The 17,731-nt window shown below is 36.9% G+C and overlaps 2 protein-coding genes across 7 annotated transcripts in view; one reads left to right on the top strand and one right to left on the bottom strand.

Annotated features, from left to right (window-relative positions):
* The window catches only part of PDCD4 (programmed cell death 4 (neoplastic transformation inhibitor)), a 25,666-nt gene extending 23,723 nt beyond the window's left edge, over window positions 1-1,943 (top strand). The window contains exon 12 of the mRNA XM_014546412.1: window positions 1,212-1,943. Coding sequence (XP_014401898.1) covers window positions 1,212-1,272 — 61 coding nt within the window. The 3' untranslated portion in view covers window positions 1,273-1,943. The remainder of the gene's footprint in view (window positions 1-1,211) is intronic.
* A 511-nt stretch (window positions 1,944-2,454) lies between these two features.
* Window positions 2,455-17,731, bottom strand: part of BBIP1 (BBSome interacting protein 1) — a 15,936-nt gene continuing 659 nt past the window's right edge. For 2 of the 6 annotated variants that reach the window (XM_014546399.1, XM_005874536.2), the window contains exons 2-4: window positions 17,184-17,280; window positions 4,892-4,963; window positions 2,455-3,563 (exon numbers count right to left, since the gene is read on the bottom strand). In XM_014546399.1, the coding sequence (XP_014401885.1) occupies window positions 3,397-3,563; window positions 4,892-4,937 (213 nt within the window). In that variant the 5' untranslated portion in view covers window positions 4,938-4,963; window positions 17,184-17,280 and the 3' untranslated portion in view covers window positions 2,455-3,396. Of the gene's footprint in view, window positions 3,564-4,891; window positions 4,964-6,846; window positions 6,900-13,265; window positions 13,325-17,183; window positions 17,281-17,731 lie in introns of all 6 variants that reach the window. The other 4 variants (XM_014546397.1, XM_014546398.1, XM_005874537.2 and 1 more) reach the window with 4 other exon arrangements.

Here is a 17,731-nt window from a genome sequence, read left to right as displayed (position 1 = left end):
TTTTTTTTTTTTAAATATATTTAAAAGTTTGTGTATTTTTATTTAAGTATATTGTGAGTGTTAAACCTCAGAGAAATACTTCCTGGCAGTGTCCCTTGTAGAAAATGGAAGCCATTAAGAGAGAAGGAAAAGGTAACAGTGGAAGATATAATTTAATGGCTTTGATAAAAATATTTGAAAATGTAGATCTCTACTTGGTGATGGCATTCTTTATGTATTGATGTGCCAAGTGGTATACATCTGTTAAACTGTCAACTTTGGCAAGACTTCTCGCAACTTACTGTTTTGTTCCCCACCTTGGTCTCCTAATATTACAGTGTATGTCTTTATGTTCACAAAAATATAGCTGGTTTACAGTTAGACTTAGTGTGAAAAAGGGTCAACACCCTGGCACTGGCTTTTTAAAAGTTTCAGCCTCTGTTCAAAGGTCTAACCGGTTACTTCTGTTATGGCCTTACTATCAAGTGTCATTTGAAGAGATACCTAAACTCTTGACTATTTATCCTCTCTCCTTTTGCTTAGTTTGTGGACTGCACATTTGTGTGTGGTCTCAAGTGCCTGTGCATGTTGGTCTAGGGTCAGAGAATAAGGGCTAATTCTGCCCAAGCTCTGTTTTCTGCTTACTGCTTTAGGCTGGTGGTCAACTATTTCTCCTGGGCTGTTGATACATGTAGCTAGAATGTGGTTACAGTACAGAGCAAGGTCACTTGAAATAACATGAATCCCCAAAATGGGTATGGACTGGAATTAATTTGATTCTGATTTATTTTTCCATATTCAGGTTATGGCTTTTCTACATCTGAAAAAAATTTTTTTAAAGATATTTTAAACATGGATATTTTGATAGGTTGTATAGCTCTAGTTTGCATAATTCCAGATTATATTGTTGTTTCCTATTTGGCTGTTTAGCTTTCAAATAATATTAATAACAGAAATATTAAATTTCTAACAAACGTTTGTCCTGTATTTTAACATTTTTTAACATGACACCTTTGAACGATGAACTTATTTTAATAATTAAGCTTTTATTCAATAGGATATTGAATTCTAGGAAAAATATAGCAGGAAAAGAGTTTTACAAAAGCTTTAGAGCCATAATGACTTTTTAAAAAACAATAAAACCTTTCAAAACTTAATGAATAACCTAAGTTGTTTAAATTGACTGTAGTCAGAATTTGTATGTTTTCATGTTTATGTTCTTTGCATTACAGGGGCAGAAAACGTTTTGTAAGTGAAGGAGATGGAGGTCGTCTTAAACCAGAGAGCTACTGAATATAAGAACTCTTGCAGTCTTAGATGTTATAAAAATATATATATATCTCTGAATTGTAAGAGTTGTTAGCACAGTTTTTTTGTTTGTTTTTAAACACTTGTTTTGGGTACAAGGCATTTCTGAAATTTTATAGACTTAACTTTAAGGGGAATTTTTAAAGGAAGTGTTTCCTTTTTTTTTTTTTTTTTTTTTTTGACAGTGTAAAGGAGGGACAGAAAAGTAACCACTTCTTAAGTGGAGTGTTCTCATAAGCTACCTTTTGTAAGTGCCATGTTTATGACCTAATCATTCCAAGTTTTGCATTGATGTCAGATTGCTATTCCTTTCTTTCAAGGACAGTGTTTTTGTAGTAAAATCACTGGTTTATACAAAGCTTTATTTAGGGGGTAAAGTTAAGCTGCTAAAACCCCATTTTGGCTGCTGCTGTTGAAATACTGTGCTTTGGGAGTAAAAAAAAAAAAAGTTATTTCTTTGTCTTAAAGAATTTTAAGAAAATGAGTTAGTCAGGAGACTTATTCATCTTTCCAGGGAACATATTGATTGGTCTTAAAGACTAGACAGTTAAGTAAATGGTGGCTGGAACATTTATTTTTCTACAAAACTGGAAAAATGAACCCGGTTCTAGAAGAATGTATGACAAAATAAAACATGTGAAACAGTGTTGATTCTTTATTGGGAGTACATTTATTTTAGGTTTTTAAAAATACTTTTATTCATATAGCAAATAAAATCATATAAGAGAGTGCATTTGAACCTAGTGAATTTAAACTTTCTTACAAACTTTTATATCAAAAATACAATAGTAATAATTTCTTTTACTATTATACTTGGGAAATGCATGCACACTTTAAAGAAGTTTTTATCTATAGCCTAATGAAATTTCTAAAATATATGTTACCTTTCATCATTCTTTTTTTGTTGTTGTTAATCCTCACCCAAGGATATTCTTTCCATTTATTTTATTTTTATTTTTATTTTTTGAGAGAGTGGAAGGGATGAAGGGAAGGGAAAAGGAAGGGATTAGCAAAAGAGAGAAGAGAAGAGAAACATCAATTGGTTGCCTTCTGAACACATCCCGACCTAGTAGGGTCTGGGGATTGAATTTGCAACCCAGGTACATGCCCTTGACTGGGAATTGAACCTGAGACCCTTCGGAGCCAAACCAGCCAGGGCCTTTTTTCATCATTAGTAAGTTCTATTACCAAATAATGTCTCAAAATATTATTCTTCAAGACTCAAAGTTTTGCATTTATTCAGTGTCTGAGAAAATAGTAGTTACCAATAAATAATTATCTGAAGAATGATCACATTTCTAACTTCTTTTGCAGAGCTTTAATTATGCAGGAAGGCCTTAAGGTCTGCTAATTTAAATTGTCTATTACTGATTGCAGCCAACCAACCAAGGATTATATTCAGAATTTACAAAGGTATTTTTGGGAATATATTTATTATAGGTTTCAGTACACTCTTTTAGGACTAACACTACAGATTGAATTTCATGTTTATCTCATGGGCTCTTTTAAATCCATGTTGTTTTCCATTTCTAGGGTTTTGATACCTGGATGATAAAGGTAGCCAGTAATTCATTAAGTCCTTGAAATCAGTATAATTAAAAGCTCATGTGAGGGTTTCTTAAGTTTATTTTAAGAAATAGAGTTTTGTCATGACTAGTAGGATCTGTTTAAGGCAAAATAGCCTTAAACATGATATGTCACACCAAATTCATAAAAAGTTTTAAAAATTAGGTAATGTAAAAGTCCATCTTGAACACTTAATGCAAGATTTGAATGTATCTCTAAATTCAGTTTTTAATAAACATTAAAAATTCTCTGAATATAAAAGTTGTATTTAGTCACTTATGCCTAAGAATGGTATCAGCTGTGTAATGGTAATGGTGAACACTAACCTAATTGGTAGTTCTAAAAACTTGGGTAAAAAAAACACAAGATTTGGGTTAGTTTGGTTAATGGCTTATGTTCATTACAAACCATGCAGGTTTCATTAGTCTTGGGTACTTTATATTACCTATATGAATATCAGTTTTATTAACACATACTACTTTCAGCATACAGGTGGATTATTTTCTAGCTACTGTTAATAGTAAGGTAGAAGTGCTAAGTTATTCAGCGAGTCATTTGCTGTTGGTCCTTTTCTGCCATTTCTTGTTGGCGAATTGTTTCTTGTGCTGCTTGCTGCATTTTCTCCAGTTTTTCCATAGTTAGAGATTTTAAGGGTAAAAGTTTGGGTTTACACAGCACCATTGTGGTTATATCTTCCACAGACAACTGCCCTAAATTTAAAAAGAAATAAGAATTTGATTGAGATAATCCAGTTGTTTGGCAGTTTGGATTTGCAGTTAGAATGAAGGTCTAAAAATGTAACCCATTAATGAAAATCTCTTGTTCTCATAGTCTACCCCTGTAACATTTCTAAATTTTATAAACATAAAAGCATTTAATGCTAGGGAGTTCATGAGGAAGACAAGTTTCAAACTTTATAGCTAAGATTCTAAGTTATATAAAGACACCAAAGATTTGGAAGAAATGCATAGTACCTAAAAATACTTACATAGTGAAGTATGGCATTAATTTAACACAAATATTTCAAATTCCTGAGTGTTCCACTGAAAACTTCAGCATTTCTTACTATTGTTTGATTTAGGGTTTTTTTTGTGTTTGTTTTTTGTTTTGTTTTACCCAGATTCAGACCTTATTTAATACTAGAGGCCCGGTACACAAATTCATGCACAAAGGTGGGGGGGAGGGACCACGGGAGGTTGGCCGCTGGCCCCGAGGAGGGAGCCGGCCCTTGGCCCCCCTGGGAAAGGGGCCGCATCTGCCACCACCCACCCCTGGTTCCCTGTCCCAGCCGGGGCTTGGAGAGATGACAGTCGCGGGGCCAGGTGCAGCCAGGTGCAGAAGGAACGGACACTGGACGCCAATGCCACTGTCGGTGCCCCGCCTCACCCCTCCTCCTCCCCTCGCCTCCACACCGCCACCTCGGCAGGCGGGCAGCCCCTGGGGAAGGGAGAGGACGGGAGCAAGACAAACCCTTGTGTCCAGGGCTGACTTTCAATAGATCACAGCAAGGGAGCTGCTCTGCTACCTATGAAACCCCGACCCAGCTCTACGAATGGTTTAGCACCAGGGGCCGATGGGGGCCGGCCAGACGGGGAGGGGCCGCGGGAAGTTGGCTGTGGGAGTGCACTGACCACCAGGGGCCAGCTCCTGCATTGAGCATCTGCCCCCTGGTGTTCAGTGTGTGTCATAGCAACTGGTTGACCAGGTGTTCTGGTCGTTTGGTAGTAATGGTCGCTTAGGCTTACACACACACACACACACACATATATAGAGATTATGGTGTATTACAGTGCACTTTTTCATTAAGAATTTTGGTTGTAACCTGCAATCTTGAATATAACAGGCTTTCTAGGTTTAAGAAACTGCTTCATTTGTCATCCTTTTACTGGGAAAAATAAAGCGATTGATGGACAGTAAATGTGGGACACAGAACACAGTAGTTTCATATTCTTAGCTATTGAGCCTACTATGTGACCCTGCCTATTACTTTTTATGTTCCTATTATATCCTATCACTTAAGTAATTGTTATTTAAATACCTTGTTTTGGAAGAACTTCCCGGAACATGGACTTCACCTCTGCCATATCTGAATTGCTGGATATAGTTTTTCCTTCAAGAAGAAATCAATTATTAGTATTATTCAAGAATGAATTCCCAATGTATTGCATGAGACATTTCCATTGTAATTTAAGAAGTAAATTCTTATAATAAACTACCTATCCTCATATAATTCCCCCCTTAATTTCTTGTGGATTTTGTAAATGAAACAAGGTTGAGCTAGTTCATATAAGCATCTAGATCTTGTCAACTTTCACTGGTCAATAGTGTCAATTGGAAGACTGCATATTCTAAATTTACCCCCCCTCCTAGTGAAAAATTGGCAACTTGTTTAGACAAAGATAATTATCTTGTAGATGTCAGCTGAGGAAAATGGCATTTGTGTGCGGCCACGTTGGTTTACTGATAGTATCTTCCCTGAATGATGGGTGACGTAAATAACATGACCATTTGGAAGGAGGTAAGAGGTAATTAAGGGAAAGGATGAGGTAGGAGGTAAACATTTCCTAACATTCTCACTTCTCTCAATAGCTGGTTTCTACTTTAATCCTTTTGCTATAATGGCAAAAGGCATCCTAAGGATCAGTTACTGGCTGCACACTTTCAAGTTGTAAGAAAGTAGCAAACAGGTGAAATTGGCTCTTGAAGAACAGAAATGAGGTATGCTTTCAGTTTGCTATTTTCCTCAATACAGAAATACTATATGCTAAATACCAATGAATACCCTTATATGAGTATTTTGTGAATATCCTAGCATATACGCCATCTCTGGCTGATGACTTTTGTTCCCACTGTTACATTCCAGATTATAGCTACGCTATACATTCAAGGTATTCTGAACGTAATTTGTAGCCTGATCCCTTTCCAAACAGGTGATTCTCCAGACAGTCTCACCCTTTTTGTAATATTTCGCCATACCGATGCTGATGCAACCTTACCATGTGTCTTTCACAACATCACCACCACAGATTTATTATTTATAAAGTGGTGATGCTGGCCTGGTGCCTGCCTTAACCGCCCACTGCAAATGAGTTGTAATCAAATGAAGCTGCTTAGTTATTCCCACTCCACTACTACTTTGACATTCCTGTTAAAAGCTTCCTACTCTTCATTCACCAAGCCTCTTCCCCTCATTCAAATTCCTATTCCAGAACATCTAAGCAGCAATCTCACCATTATGCTGCTCTTTATCCCCTCATTCAAATTCCTATTCCAGAACATCTAAGCAATCTCACCATTATGCTGCTCTTTCTGGGAGTGAAGATGAAATAGGGGATGGACTAGAGAATAAAGCAAGCAACTCATCACTAACTGGAATCTGCGATAACTGCATATGCAATTTCCTTAGAATGCACAGTTCTTCCTGCCACATTCTTTCCTTCTTGAACTTTGACCTGCCAGTGGTAGGTACCTAGTAATCATCCCTACCCCCTCTTCCCCGCCCCCGCGGGTTATGTTGAAGGCTAGTAACACTACAGATACTTGATTAGCCTGAATATAACTAAGACAACATAGCATCTCCATTACAGATATCAATGAAAATATTCACTACGCCCTTATTTGGGCCTAATCTGACATTGCTACTGAAAAGAAGATTATACCCTATAGATGTTGATAAATGTGAAGGAAATACATAACAGCTAAACATTTTTGTCACCAACTTTTTATGAAAATGCTAAACTGGTGGGTGAACAATACTAAACTCTTAGTAGTTGTTTTATAGATTAGCAATGCCAGCCACCCGAAATTCAATCACTCCTTTGCTTTCTTTGGTATATACCTCTTCCACATCCAAATTCTGGCTGGAGGAAAACAGTGACACTAAACCTTTGGTGCTCCACCAAACCTTAGTTCTCAGTTTGACTAAGCTGCCATTGTTATGGAAAGGGTGTGGGCCAAAGGCCAGGTGTGGGGAAGATCAGTGCCATCACTTGCCTGGGTGGAATGCTTTACTAGGGTTGGTTCTTGTTCCTAAGTCCCCTTAGGCACTGGCAGGAGAGAAACAGGAAGGGAAGGGCTAAAATAAGCAAGGTGGTGGCTGTATGGCCACATTGGCAAAGCTACACTGTCTTCATAATCAACTGCCCAGGGAGTCAGAGTAGGAAGGAGCATTAATGTCCTCCAGATGGCCTGCTACTAGCCAAACCTGGGTGTTCTGTTAGGTGTAACATGGCCTAAGAAGCTGTGACTGCTCTAAGGGTACTTTCTCATTGGGAAGATGTGTGTAACAGAGACAGATGGGCCAAAGAAGAAACATGCCAGCTATGGCTGAAATTCATGTTTATCATAAAACTGCCACGTCATTCAATTCAATAATTATCTGTCTACCATGTGCCAGGCACTAGTAATTAGTGAACAAAAGAGACAAAAAACAAAAACTTTGCCCTTTTGGAGTTTGCAGACTAGAATAAGGGGAGAGAAATAATACAATGCTAGGAGATAGTACAAGATACAGAAAAAGTAATTTAAAGGGATTTAGGAATGCTGGGGGTCATGCATTGCAGTTTAAATAGGAAAATCACTACAGCCTCATTAAGGTAAAAATCATTCTCATTTTGGTGTGTATGTTATGTCTTTTAAAATCGCAAAGAAAGTCAAAAGCCTGATAGTATCTGCAGTTAGACAAGAGAAATGGGCCCGCTCTGTTGTTCGGTGGGTTTGTTGGTAGATTTCTTTTAGGATATTTTATAATAGCTATCAATATTTTGTAGTATTTATGAAAACTAAATAAGTACATTTTCTTTGACCCAAACATTCTACTAAAAGTAATGAGCCCTAAAGAAACATAGCAGGGGTGGATAAAGATGTAAGAATAACAATGTTCATTAAAGCACCGCATTGATAAAATGTTCAGCAATGGATAAATGGGTAAGTGTTCACCAATATGTCAAAGGTTACATTATGGAATAGCCATACAATGGAATCATATGGAACACCACGCCAGACTTTAACCCTTTGTATGCCATAAGCGTCTTTGTACACAAGTGGTGGACCTTCCCCACATGCCACGCACGTCTATTGCTGCAAACCTCGCATATCAACTCTGGTCGCCCAATTTAAAAATCAGACTTGTTAGTGACATCTCTGGGTTTGTAAAGAAAATTATGGTAAATTCATAAATATTCCAGCACATACGGAAGAAATTCCAATATAGTCCCATTTTGGACGTATGGTAGTTAACTGGTTAAAATGGATACAGATTGTCAAGGCATTTTAAAACATGAAACTGCAGAAATAAAATAAAACTTACACTAATAGAACCTAAACTTTTACTGCTTAGAGAGAATGCAGTGTCAATCATTTTTTGAAGCTCTTGGTCTGGATAATTAGAAAATCTGCTTCCTTTCCCCCCATGGTTCCTTTAGTTTGTAATTTCTCTTAGAGAATGGATAAGTTAAAAATCTATAGGGTGATTTAGTTTGGTAATCAAACTAAATTATGGGTGTGGGACTAGAGCACTAAAGCATGCTTTTAAAGCTTGAGACTATATATCAGTGGCCTTCAAGTTTTATGCTTCCATAACTCCCACAGATTTTGAAAAACTAGGTAGATAAACTACTCTTTTACATATTTCTAAATTGACATAAATTTGTTATGTTTAGTTCTAAAGGATATAATTTCCAGCATACTTAAAAATAACTTTTATATCAGTCTTTGAAAAATATACCCATTGTAATCTAAATATTAGAGTAGTTTGATAGCTACTATTATCCATTAACTAAAAAAGAATTTATTTTTTAGTTATTTTACATTGTTTTCTCCCTAGACCTCTATTTCCATTCCACTTAATTTTATTTTAATATATTTTCATCCTTGAACACATTTTAATTATCATCCTATCATACTTCTACAAAAATATTTATAAATGTAAATGAAAAACTTAAAAAATATTCTGGATTGAGTTGTTACAATTAGTGAAAAATTGATCAAAAGAAATTGCACATTAACAAAATGATTACTGAACATAAAAAATAAAGTTAATGGCTATATATCTGGTATTAAGTTTTGGGTGTAAATACTGGAATTGAAAAGGATGCTGTTTTCTGTGATGATAATTATTCTTTCAGAATAGAAAATAAATGTAATATAAGAAGGAGAATTTGGGATCATGTGTGCCTATGCAAACAGATTTTTTCTTTCCACAAAGGTACTAAATGTCTGTAATGTGCCAGCCACAATTAAATGAGGGAGATACAGTGGATAAGAACCAATTCCTCTCCTTGAGGAATTTGGGGGAGGTGAGATGGAGGAGAAACCCAAGTAAATAAATAGGTACAATTGAACATAGTTTAAATTTAATAAAAGCATATCTGCTGTGCCTTAAGAAACCAAAACCATAAGTGACTTGGCTCAGGATAGGTGACAGTGGCTGGTCTCTTAAGAATCACTACACGACATTGGGACTAGTCCCAGAAGAATGAATGGGGGTTCACTATGAAGAGAGCTGGTTATGTAGCAAGGGGAGGGTGTTCTAGACAAAGTGATTTTGTTCAAAGAAAGAAGCATTAAAAAAAAAAAAAAGCCCAGTTCTGGCTGGGTGGCTCAATTTGTTGGAGCATTGTCCCATATACCAAAAGGTTTAAGTCCCAGCTAGGGCACACACCTAAGTTGCAGGTTTGATCCCCAGTCGGAAGTGTATGCAGGAGGCAACTGATCAATGTTTTTCTCTGTCTCCCTCCCCTTCTTCCCTTCTCTCTGAAAATCAATGAAAACATTCTAGGGTGAGGATTAAAAACCCCCCCACAAAACTCAGTGTATGTACTGTGGTGGGACTGGCAAGGTGGAGGCCAGTTCATGCTCAGCCTTGACTGAGCCAAGAGCTTGAAGTTCAGATTTAAACTTCCATCACCAATCCCCGTGTCCCCCTACACCTTTTGGGTGATAAGGAAATGATCAAGGATGACTGAGATTTCAAGCTAACATGTTTGAGTGGATGGTTGCAGGTATTAATGTAAGTTGGGAACACAGGAGAAACAGGTTAGGAAGGAAAGGTAAAGACCATGAATGAGGTTCAGCCCCACTGAGTGTCTTCTTGGCATTGACTCCACGAGATGTTGAAAGGTGATGCGAGGAATCTGACACCATGCCTGATGAATAGCACTGTCCAGTTCTGTGAGATTTGATGGTTGTGGAACCAGCTGCCTGATGGCTCTTTTAACTTCATCCCACAAATGCTCAATTGGATTGAGATCTGGTGATTGTGGGGGCCACCTAAGCAAGGTAAAGTCTCCCTCATGTTCTTGAAACCACTCCTGCACAATACAAGCACCGTGGCATGTCGCATTGTCTTGTTGGAAGAAGCCATCTCCATTGGGATACGCCATCCACATGATAGGATGAACTTGATCAGCAACGATACTTAGGTATGTTGTGCTATTCAGATGTTTATAATGATCTGGCCCTCTAGCAACTTCAGCGTGAAATTATAGCTAATTTGCCTACAAATGTCAGGTGGTCATAATAATTTGGCCACTCAGTGTAATCTCACCTAAGAAGGATGTGGAAAGATGGCAGATGGTGGTAGGATTGGTGGTATAGAGTATATAGAGATCAGAGTATAGTGTAGTGTCTAAGAGAAGGATCTGGAGACAGATGAGTCATTTAAACAAATTAATTTCCTAGGCCTTAGTTTCATTGGTAAAATAAAGCTTATAATAGCATTGACTTAGTTTATTAAATAAGAGAATTAATGGTAAAGCCATTAGACCAGTCCTTAGCACATGTAAAAGCTCAATAAATTTCAGTGACTCTTACTGTTATACCATTACAGTGTTGTCCTTAAATTAGATACTTAGGAATAATAGCCTATTGACATGTATTAGAGTTATAGAGGCTTATTAATAAAACAGAATGAACCCGGCCAATGTGGCTCAATAGTTGAGCATCGACCTATGAGCCAGGAGGTCACAGTTGCATTCCAGGTCAGGGCACACGCCTGGGTTGCAGGCTTGATTCCTGGTGGAGGGTGTGCAGGAGGCAGCTGATTAATGATTCTCTCATTGATGTTTCTATCCCTCTCTCTCCCTTCCTTTCTGAAATCAATTAAAAGTATATATATATTTATTTAAAAAACAAAAACAATGAAGAAAAACCTACAGGCAAGCAGGAACACTTTATAATTGTCCACTCATTCCTTCACACACTTTTTATCTTAAAAGTTATCTTAAAGGAAGAATACTTTCAATGCCTACAAATCTACTTTAGCTTCTTTCCTACAGTTATCATAGTGGCTCTTAATTTTTAGTTTGCTTAAGAATAACAGAATAGCGTTTTAGTACAAAATCATGTATTTTAACTACATAGATATTCAAAGGGATTTCTATAGTAATTTTGAAAATAACTTTTACCCTAAGAGGTAACTTTTGATTGAATTACTCATTTACTCACCCTCCACTGCATTCCCTCATACATAATTAAATTTAACAGACTCAAACCAGGTCTGTCTTGTCCAACATCAATAGCTGGTGAGTAGAGAAATAGAATTTGAACTCAAGCCTGACTCCAAAGCCTGGTCTCTTCAGTTTTCTCTATGCTGCATCTGTGGGAATGGCCTGAAGATCCCCAAATGGATTTAATATGGTGCCCCATTGCAAGAACACCAACATTTAAGATAAGAGAAGAGTAGACTATAGAGTGTAGAAGCCAATGAAGGTTAAAGTAACATGATCTTCAATTTCTGCTGAAATGGGCAGTTTTGAAGCTACTAATTATCTTTGCAAAGGAGGATGAAAATAAAATGAATAAAACAAAAATCTCAAGATACAAATGTAAGTGCAGCATACTGACTGAAGCACTGCATTTTTTTCTCTTTAGTTTGAGAATTGTGTCAAAATCAGATTACTGTATGGCTCTAATGGACATGTGGTCTTTCCTTCTCACACACACACTCGTTAATTAGAGGATTCAGCATTCCAGTTGTCCTGTTTGATACTACCCTGAAAGAAATTTAGCAGGAAAAAATACTGCTTTTTATTTGTGGTCTTTGTTTATAGCATTAGCATTATTTTTAAAAGATGCCACTGGAACTTTAAAATCGCAACCTTAATTAGAAATATTCAACACTTTAAAAGTTACAAGTATTGTATTTTTTCTCACAGATACATGAACATATGATAAGCCCAAGATCATGGGTTAAAGAGCTAGACAAGACTATTCACTTTAAATTGTAACCTAGTTTCATCTAGGCATCTGGAAAATGTAGGCTATAGTCATATAGGGGGCAGACAAAGAGAATAGATTACTAAAATCCAAATTCAATTCCTGGTAACTCAAAGCATCCTATACTATGGATCAGAAATATCAAAATTAAAACATACTGTGGTTGCCAAAGCCAAGTCTTGGTTTCTAAAAATGCTCAGTACAGTATTTAGATATTTTTAAAACTGTCCTCCTAGGTCACACTAGTCTCCTCAATCCATTTTTAACCTTTTCGAGGTGCCCCAAGGAGCCATTCTGTAAGTCAATGTAGTTATCTTCCATATGTGCCTACCACTCCAACCAGCCATTAGCTCTTCATCATAATTCTTCTTCTCCATCCATTAATTTATCTAAAACTTACCAGCTTATCCTAATTGTACAGGACCCCATTTTAAATGTTTGAATTTAAATGCTTCAGAGTATCTTAGGGTTCCAAGTATTTTAAATAAGCTTCGACAGTAAAATCCAATTTATCATTTAAAACAAGTTTGTACTGGAGTTTGTCTTCTTTGTTTCCTTTGTTTTCTAAGTATCACGTTTATATCTTAAATAGTGTACAGGACTGTATTCTGGATGCTCTAGTGCTGTGTGACCTTGAATACATTGTGTAACCAATTGGAGGTCTGATTTTCTCATAAAAAACATGTTTAGTGTATGTCCTGGGTTTCAAAGTTTAAGTGAAAAGTGGATATAAAAGTGCTTAGAAATATTGTTTGACCTTTATTAACCCAGGTCTGATTTTCATATTGCTATAATAAAGGATTTGCTCTAGATTTTCAGTTAAGTACCTTTCTACACTAAACATTCTGAGTCCTCATTAGCACCATGGTAACTATAAGACAATATGAAGGTGTTTTCCATTTAAAATCGGTTTTACTTATTTATTTTTCAAGAGCATGTGCTGGCAAATGTGTTCTTAAATATATTTTATTAGTTTGGACTAATACATTCTCACATTACAAAGGCAATTTAGTACAAGAATCTTTTTTTGATATTTGAATCTTAAATATATTTTTAAAAATATAATAAAGCAAACCTATTTCATAATATAGTGCAAGGTAGAAAAAATATGGACAAGTTTTTAAGTTGGCGGCACAAGTGAAAACCTTCAAAACTATCATTAAGGGAATAGAAGCTTGGTGTACATAAGTACCTATCTTGAATTTCTGATGAAGGTGACAAGTCACCTGTTGCCTAACTAGATAAGTAAATGCACCTGAAATATGGCAAAAAGAAAACATTGCTTAAGCATTCTGAGATTCTCAACCAAAGTACCAATCATGTTTTCATGTAAGAGACACAGAGGTAATAAACCGATAGCCCTTGGTTCTATCTAGTTAAATGTTTTGCTGGCTTGCTAAATGCTTAAAAATTATTTGAACCAATGTTTAAAAAGCAGGATATGTTACCTAAAGTCCAAATTTCAGCTCCTCTTGACACATATGGCAACATGAGGCCCATATTCCCACATGGCAAAATTAGCTAGAGCTGGGAAGTGATGCCCCATTTAGATGAGCATGGGGAGTTCTCTAGTTTCCACTATAGTGTATTGTTTCTCCTTACCTTACCTTAAGCCAGCAGCTACAGGCATGTGATTTTGCAACTTCAGTAAAATACAGAGCCACTGCAACATATATGCCAAACTGTCCTACTTTATAATTAATGTGTATTAAGAAGCAAAAAATACAATCTGGGAACTGAGGGAGACATCAGAAGCAATCCTGTTTATGTAAAAGACAGGACATTTTTCTTTTGTGAATATTTAATGTTAGTTCCCTTTAAGTCAGGGGTGGGGAATCTTTTTTCTGCCAAGGGCCATTTGTATATTCATAACATCATTCACTTAACATATATTTATGTTGCTATGAAAAAAGCTCCTAGATTTAATGAATTTGGAGTCCTGCCTGTAGTTGCCTTCACAGGGCCAGACCAAATGATTTCACAGGCCTTATTTGGCCCCACTCCTGCTTTAAGTAAATTCAATCTGGCTAGTTCAGGTTGTGGATGGGGGTAGCAGGACTGGTAGGAAAAACAGCAAAAATGTTTATCTTTTGTCTTATTCAAGACTTGTGGTTGACTTAATAGATGGATTTTCAAAAGCAGATTTCTGGATGTGAGCTAACATGAGAAAAAGGTAAAAGAGGGAGCCCCAAAAGAAAGTGTTTTTCAGCAGACACAATGTAGTAATGCTCACTGAATGGCTGCCCACATGCTAGGGGGGCTCCTAATTTGGTTTGATAATGCTCATCTGGAGATGCCAAATAACTTCATATGCCATGTAGTTGGAAGCCATATTCTGTTCTGTTCTGCTCTCTGGCATCTGCTGGTAGAAAAATGTTGCAACATGTTTCAATTTAGCTAATGACTCCAGACTCATGGGAATGAAATGTGTGGTGTCTATCTTCTGGAATGTGCCTAGGCCTAAGAACAGGAACTGTTCTTCTTGGTTGAACCTGGATGATGGCATTGGTTCTGGTATACCCCAGTAGCAGACACTATTAAGTTAGTAGAAAATGACACAACATCCTACTCATGCAAAATGTCTTTTTCTAATAATTTTTGCCATTTTAAAATTCAGGACTAGAAGGTGGTCCTAAAAATGTTCTTAACCTTTCAAAAAGGTATTTGAAGAACTTCTTACATTCTCAGCATCTGAGATATACAGCTATTTCAACACTATACAAGGAAGGAGAAAAATTTGATAATTTCTTCAGTATTTGATCCTCACCTGCATCAAAATCCCCTGGATCATTATTAAAAGTAGATTTTTCTGGAGGCTTCCCCAGACTCTCTGAATCAGAATCTCTGCTTATTTTATTAAGAGCCCCATATTAAACTTGGAGAACCACTGTCTTAGATTCATTATTACTCAATAAATTCATGCCCATGTGCCCAAATTGGACTGCTTTAGAAGTTATTAATAATAACTACCACACACTGACTACATACCATGTGCTATACACTAAGTAAAGCACTTTATATATAGTTGAGTCATTCTGTTCAACAATCCTAAGGGGTTTTATAGCTCCATTTAATAGGTGATAAACTGTCCAAAGTTACCAGCTAGTGAATGGCCCTGTTCCGGAAACCCAGATCTGATTCTAAAATCTGTGGTCTTAATTGGTATATTCTTTTGCCTTACTTGAATATGAAGTCAACTTAAAATTATTTCAGTCCCACATAAGCAAAATTCCTTCTCCACAAAAGAAGTGACTGATGGAGTACATTACTAAACTTTCAATTTCTGCCCTCCCAGAGCATTTCCTTCTGCTCCCTTAAGTGCATTTTCTTCCTTTCACTTATCGTTAATGATCAAAAATAAGTCTAGGATATAAGAACTACTGAGCTTGGCAGTTTTGGGAGTTTTTCTCATGATCATCAAGCAAATTCTGGAAGTACGTCTCTATCCATTGGGCAGAAAATTTTCCTAATGTACCATTAAGTATAATCTTGATTTTGCAAATTTTTCATAGGCTTCGATAAATGTTACCAAAAAGCTATCACAGAACACCAAGGCCAATTAGGACTTGCAAGAGAATTTCAGGGGGGAAAATAACATTGCCTAAATTGAAATGTGGTCAGATGGCCAGCAGTTGCCTCAATATCTGCTTTGGTAACGTCAAGATTCATTTGTATATGAATTGCAGGGCCCACACATCTTTCATCAACAGTCCTTGGAGAGCCATGAGTTGAAACTCAAAAACTATGCTGACATCAGTACACTTTGCTGCAGATTACATTGCGTCAGCTCCAAGTGTAGGAAAAATAGCAACATTTAATAAAGGCAGGCAGTCAATCTTGCCAATCCAGGGCACTAATGCATACTCCACACATACAGGAGCATTAAATGCTAAACTGTAAGACACCACAGAAAGATGCATGTGCTGAGAAGTGGAATGAATTCAACTCATGGCACGGGTAGATGTAGCTGCATTTGAGAAGGTGTAATCATGATTGGAAAAGTATGAATACTGTAAAGTATGCTCGAAAAAAATATTTAGTAGAATCTAATCAAGTCTGTAGACCAACTTCTGATGTACAAGAGACAAAGACCCTGGCCTGAACTCTTCAAAATGCCAGTGTAACAAGGAAAAAAAAAAAAAGAAGGAACTATTCTACATTAAGGCTAAAGAGTTACAATATCCAAGTACAACATAGGAACCTTGACTGGATCCTGATTCTTTCTTTGCCAGGGGAGTGGAGGAAAAGATATTTTTGGGTCAAATGGGAAAATTTACATGATGGATTTTAAATAGTACAGAATTATTAATTTCTTTCGTTGTGATAATATCGTGTTTTGCAGAACTTTTTAATTCTTGGGAAATACATGCTGGAAATTTTAGGACATCTACTTAATATTAGGTGTCTGCAACCTATTCCCAAATGGTTCAATGACAATGAAAATGTGTGTGAGAAGGGATGAAATAAATATGGCAAAATGTTAACAACGTTGGATCTAAGTGAAGGGTATATGACTTTATTGTATTTTTTCAACGTTTTAAATTTTTGATTATTTATTTTAATAAAAAACCTGGGGAGTAGCTCATGTTGGCAAGTCTTCAGAGGGGAAGCCTAAGAAAGGTTGAGTAGTAGGGACTATGCTGAATTTCTGATAAACTGAAGTTCTAAAACACTTTGCTGGCAATATCTTGGGCATCAAGGAGACATCTCAAAATTCAAACTTTCAGTAAATACTTACCAAAATACCATGTGCAGGATAAAATGACAGGAAGATGAACCTGATACAAACCATTCTATTTAGGCATAAACATAGTAGTGAAACTAAGAACATAAGCAGCTCTTATATGTAAAATAGAGGTTGTCATATAAGAGGTACTAAGAGTGCTAAGTAGGCTCAGAGAAAATTACTTCCTGCTGGGGAGAATCTGGAAACACAGCTCCAAGGATAACCAGGACATGAATACAGAATCACAAAATGTAGGCGCTTCAGTGATTAACATAGGAAGAATTGAGTAGTTCATTTTGGCTGTGATATGAGTACTAAGGAAGTAGAAATTAAGAAGGTAGGTTTGCACCCTTGTTGACTGGCTGGGTAAAACCGATTTTCAATTTACCTGAAAGTTCTCCTGGTCTTTTTCCTTTGCAGCTTTAGGCATCCAACCCGCATCACCAAAATGACTGACAATTTTTTATTCAAGCCTAGAGAAGGAACTACATGAGATAGTGAGTGACAACTCTTGTAAAGCGTCACATATACTAATACTGTGTGTATATATATATATTTTTTCCACAAGCATTAAATTCTTTAATAAACCGCAGACATGCAGAATTCGGACGGAAAACCTTCATCCAGAACTGCAATCAGTGCTTACAGATCCTCAAGAGAGGAGAAAAAAAGAAAAGGGAGAAAATTCAAAGTATGAAGGAGGTGGGGAAATAAGACTTAGGAGTGTTGCTGCCATGGTGGGGGACCATCCTTTTCCTTTTTAGCTAGGAATGGAAAATGATTTCGTCAAGCTCCCTAATTCTTCGTCCTCCAAAGGTCAGGGGGTGAAAGTACTTAACAGGAACTTGCGGAGGCGTGGTCAGGAGCTGGGAGCGGGAGTTAAGGGCTCCGCCCTGAGGCCCGCGCCCTGTCCCCTCGGGAGAGGGCTGGCTGCAG

The sequence above is a fragment of the Myotis brandtii genome, unplaced genomic scaffold, assembly GCF_000412655.1.
Source record: "Myotis brandtii unplaced genomic scaffold, ASM41265v1 scaffold441, whole genome shotgun sequence".
NCBI lineage: Eukaryota > Metazoa > Chordata > Mammalia > Chiroptera > Vespertilionidae > Myotis > Myotis brandtii.
Note: the sequence above shows the minus strand (reverse complement) of the source record. Positions and strands in the feature narration are given on the sequence as shown.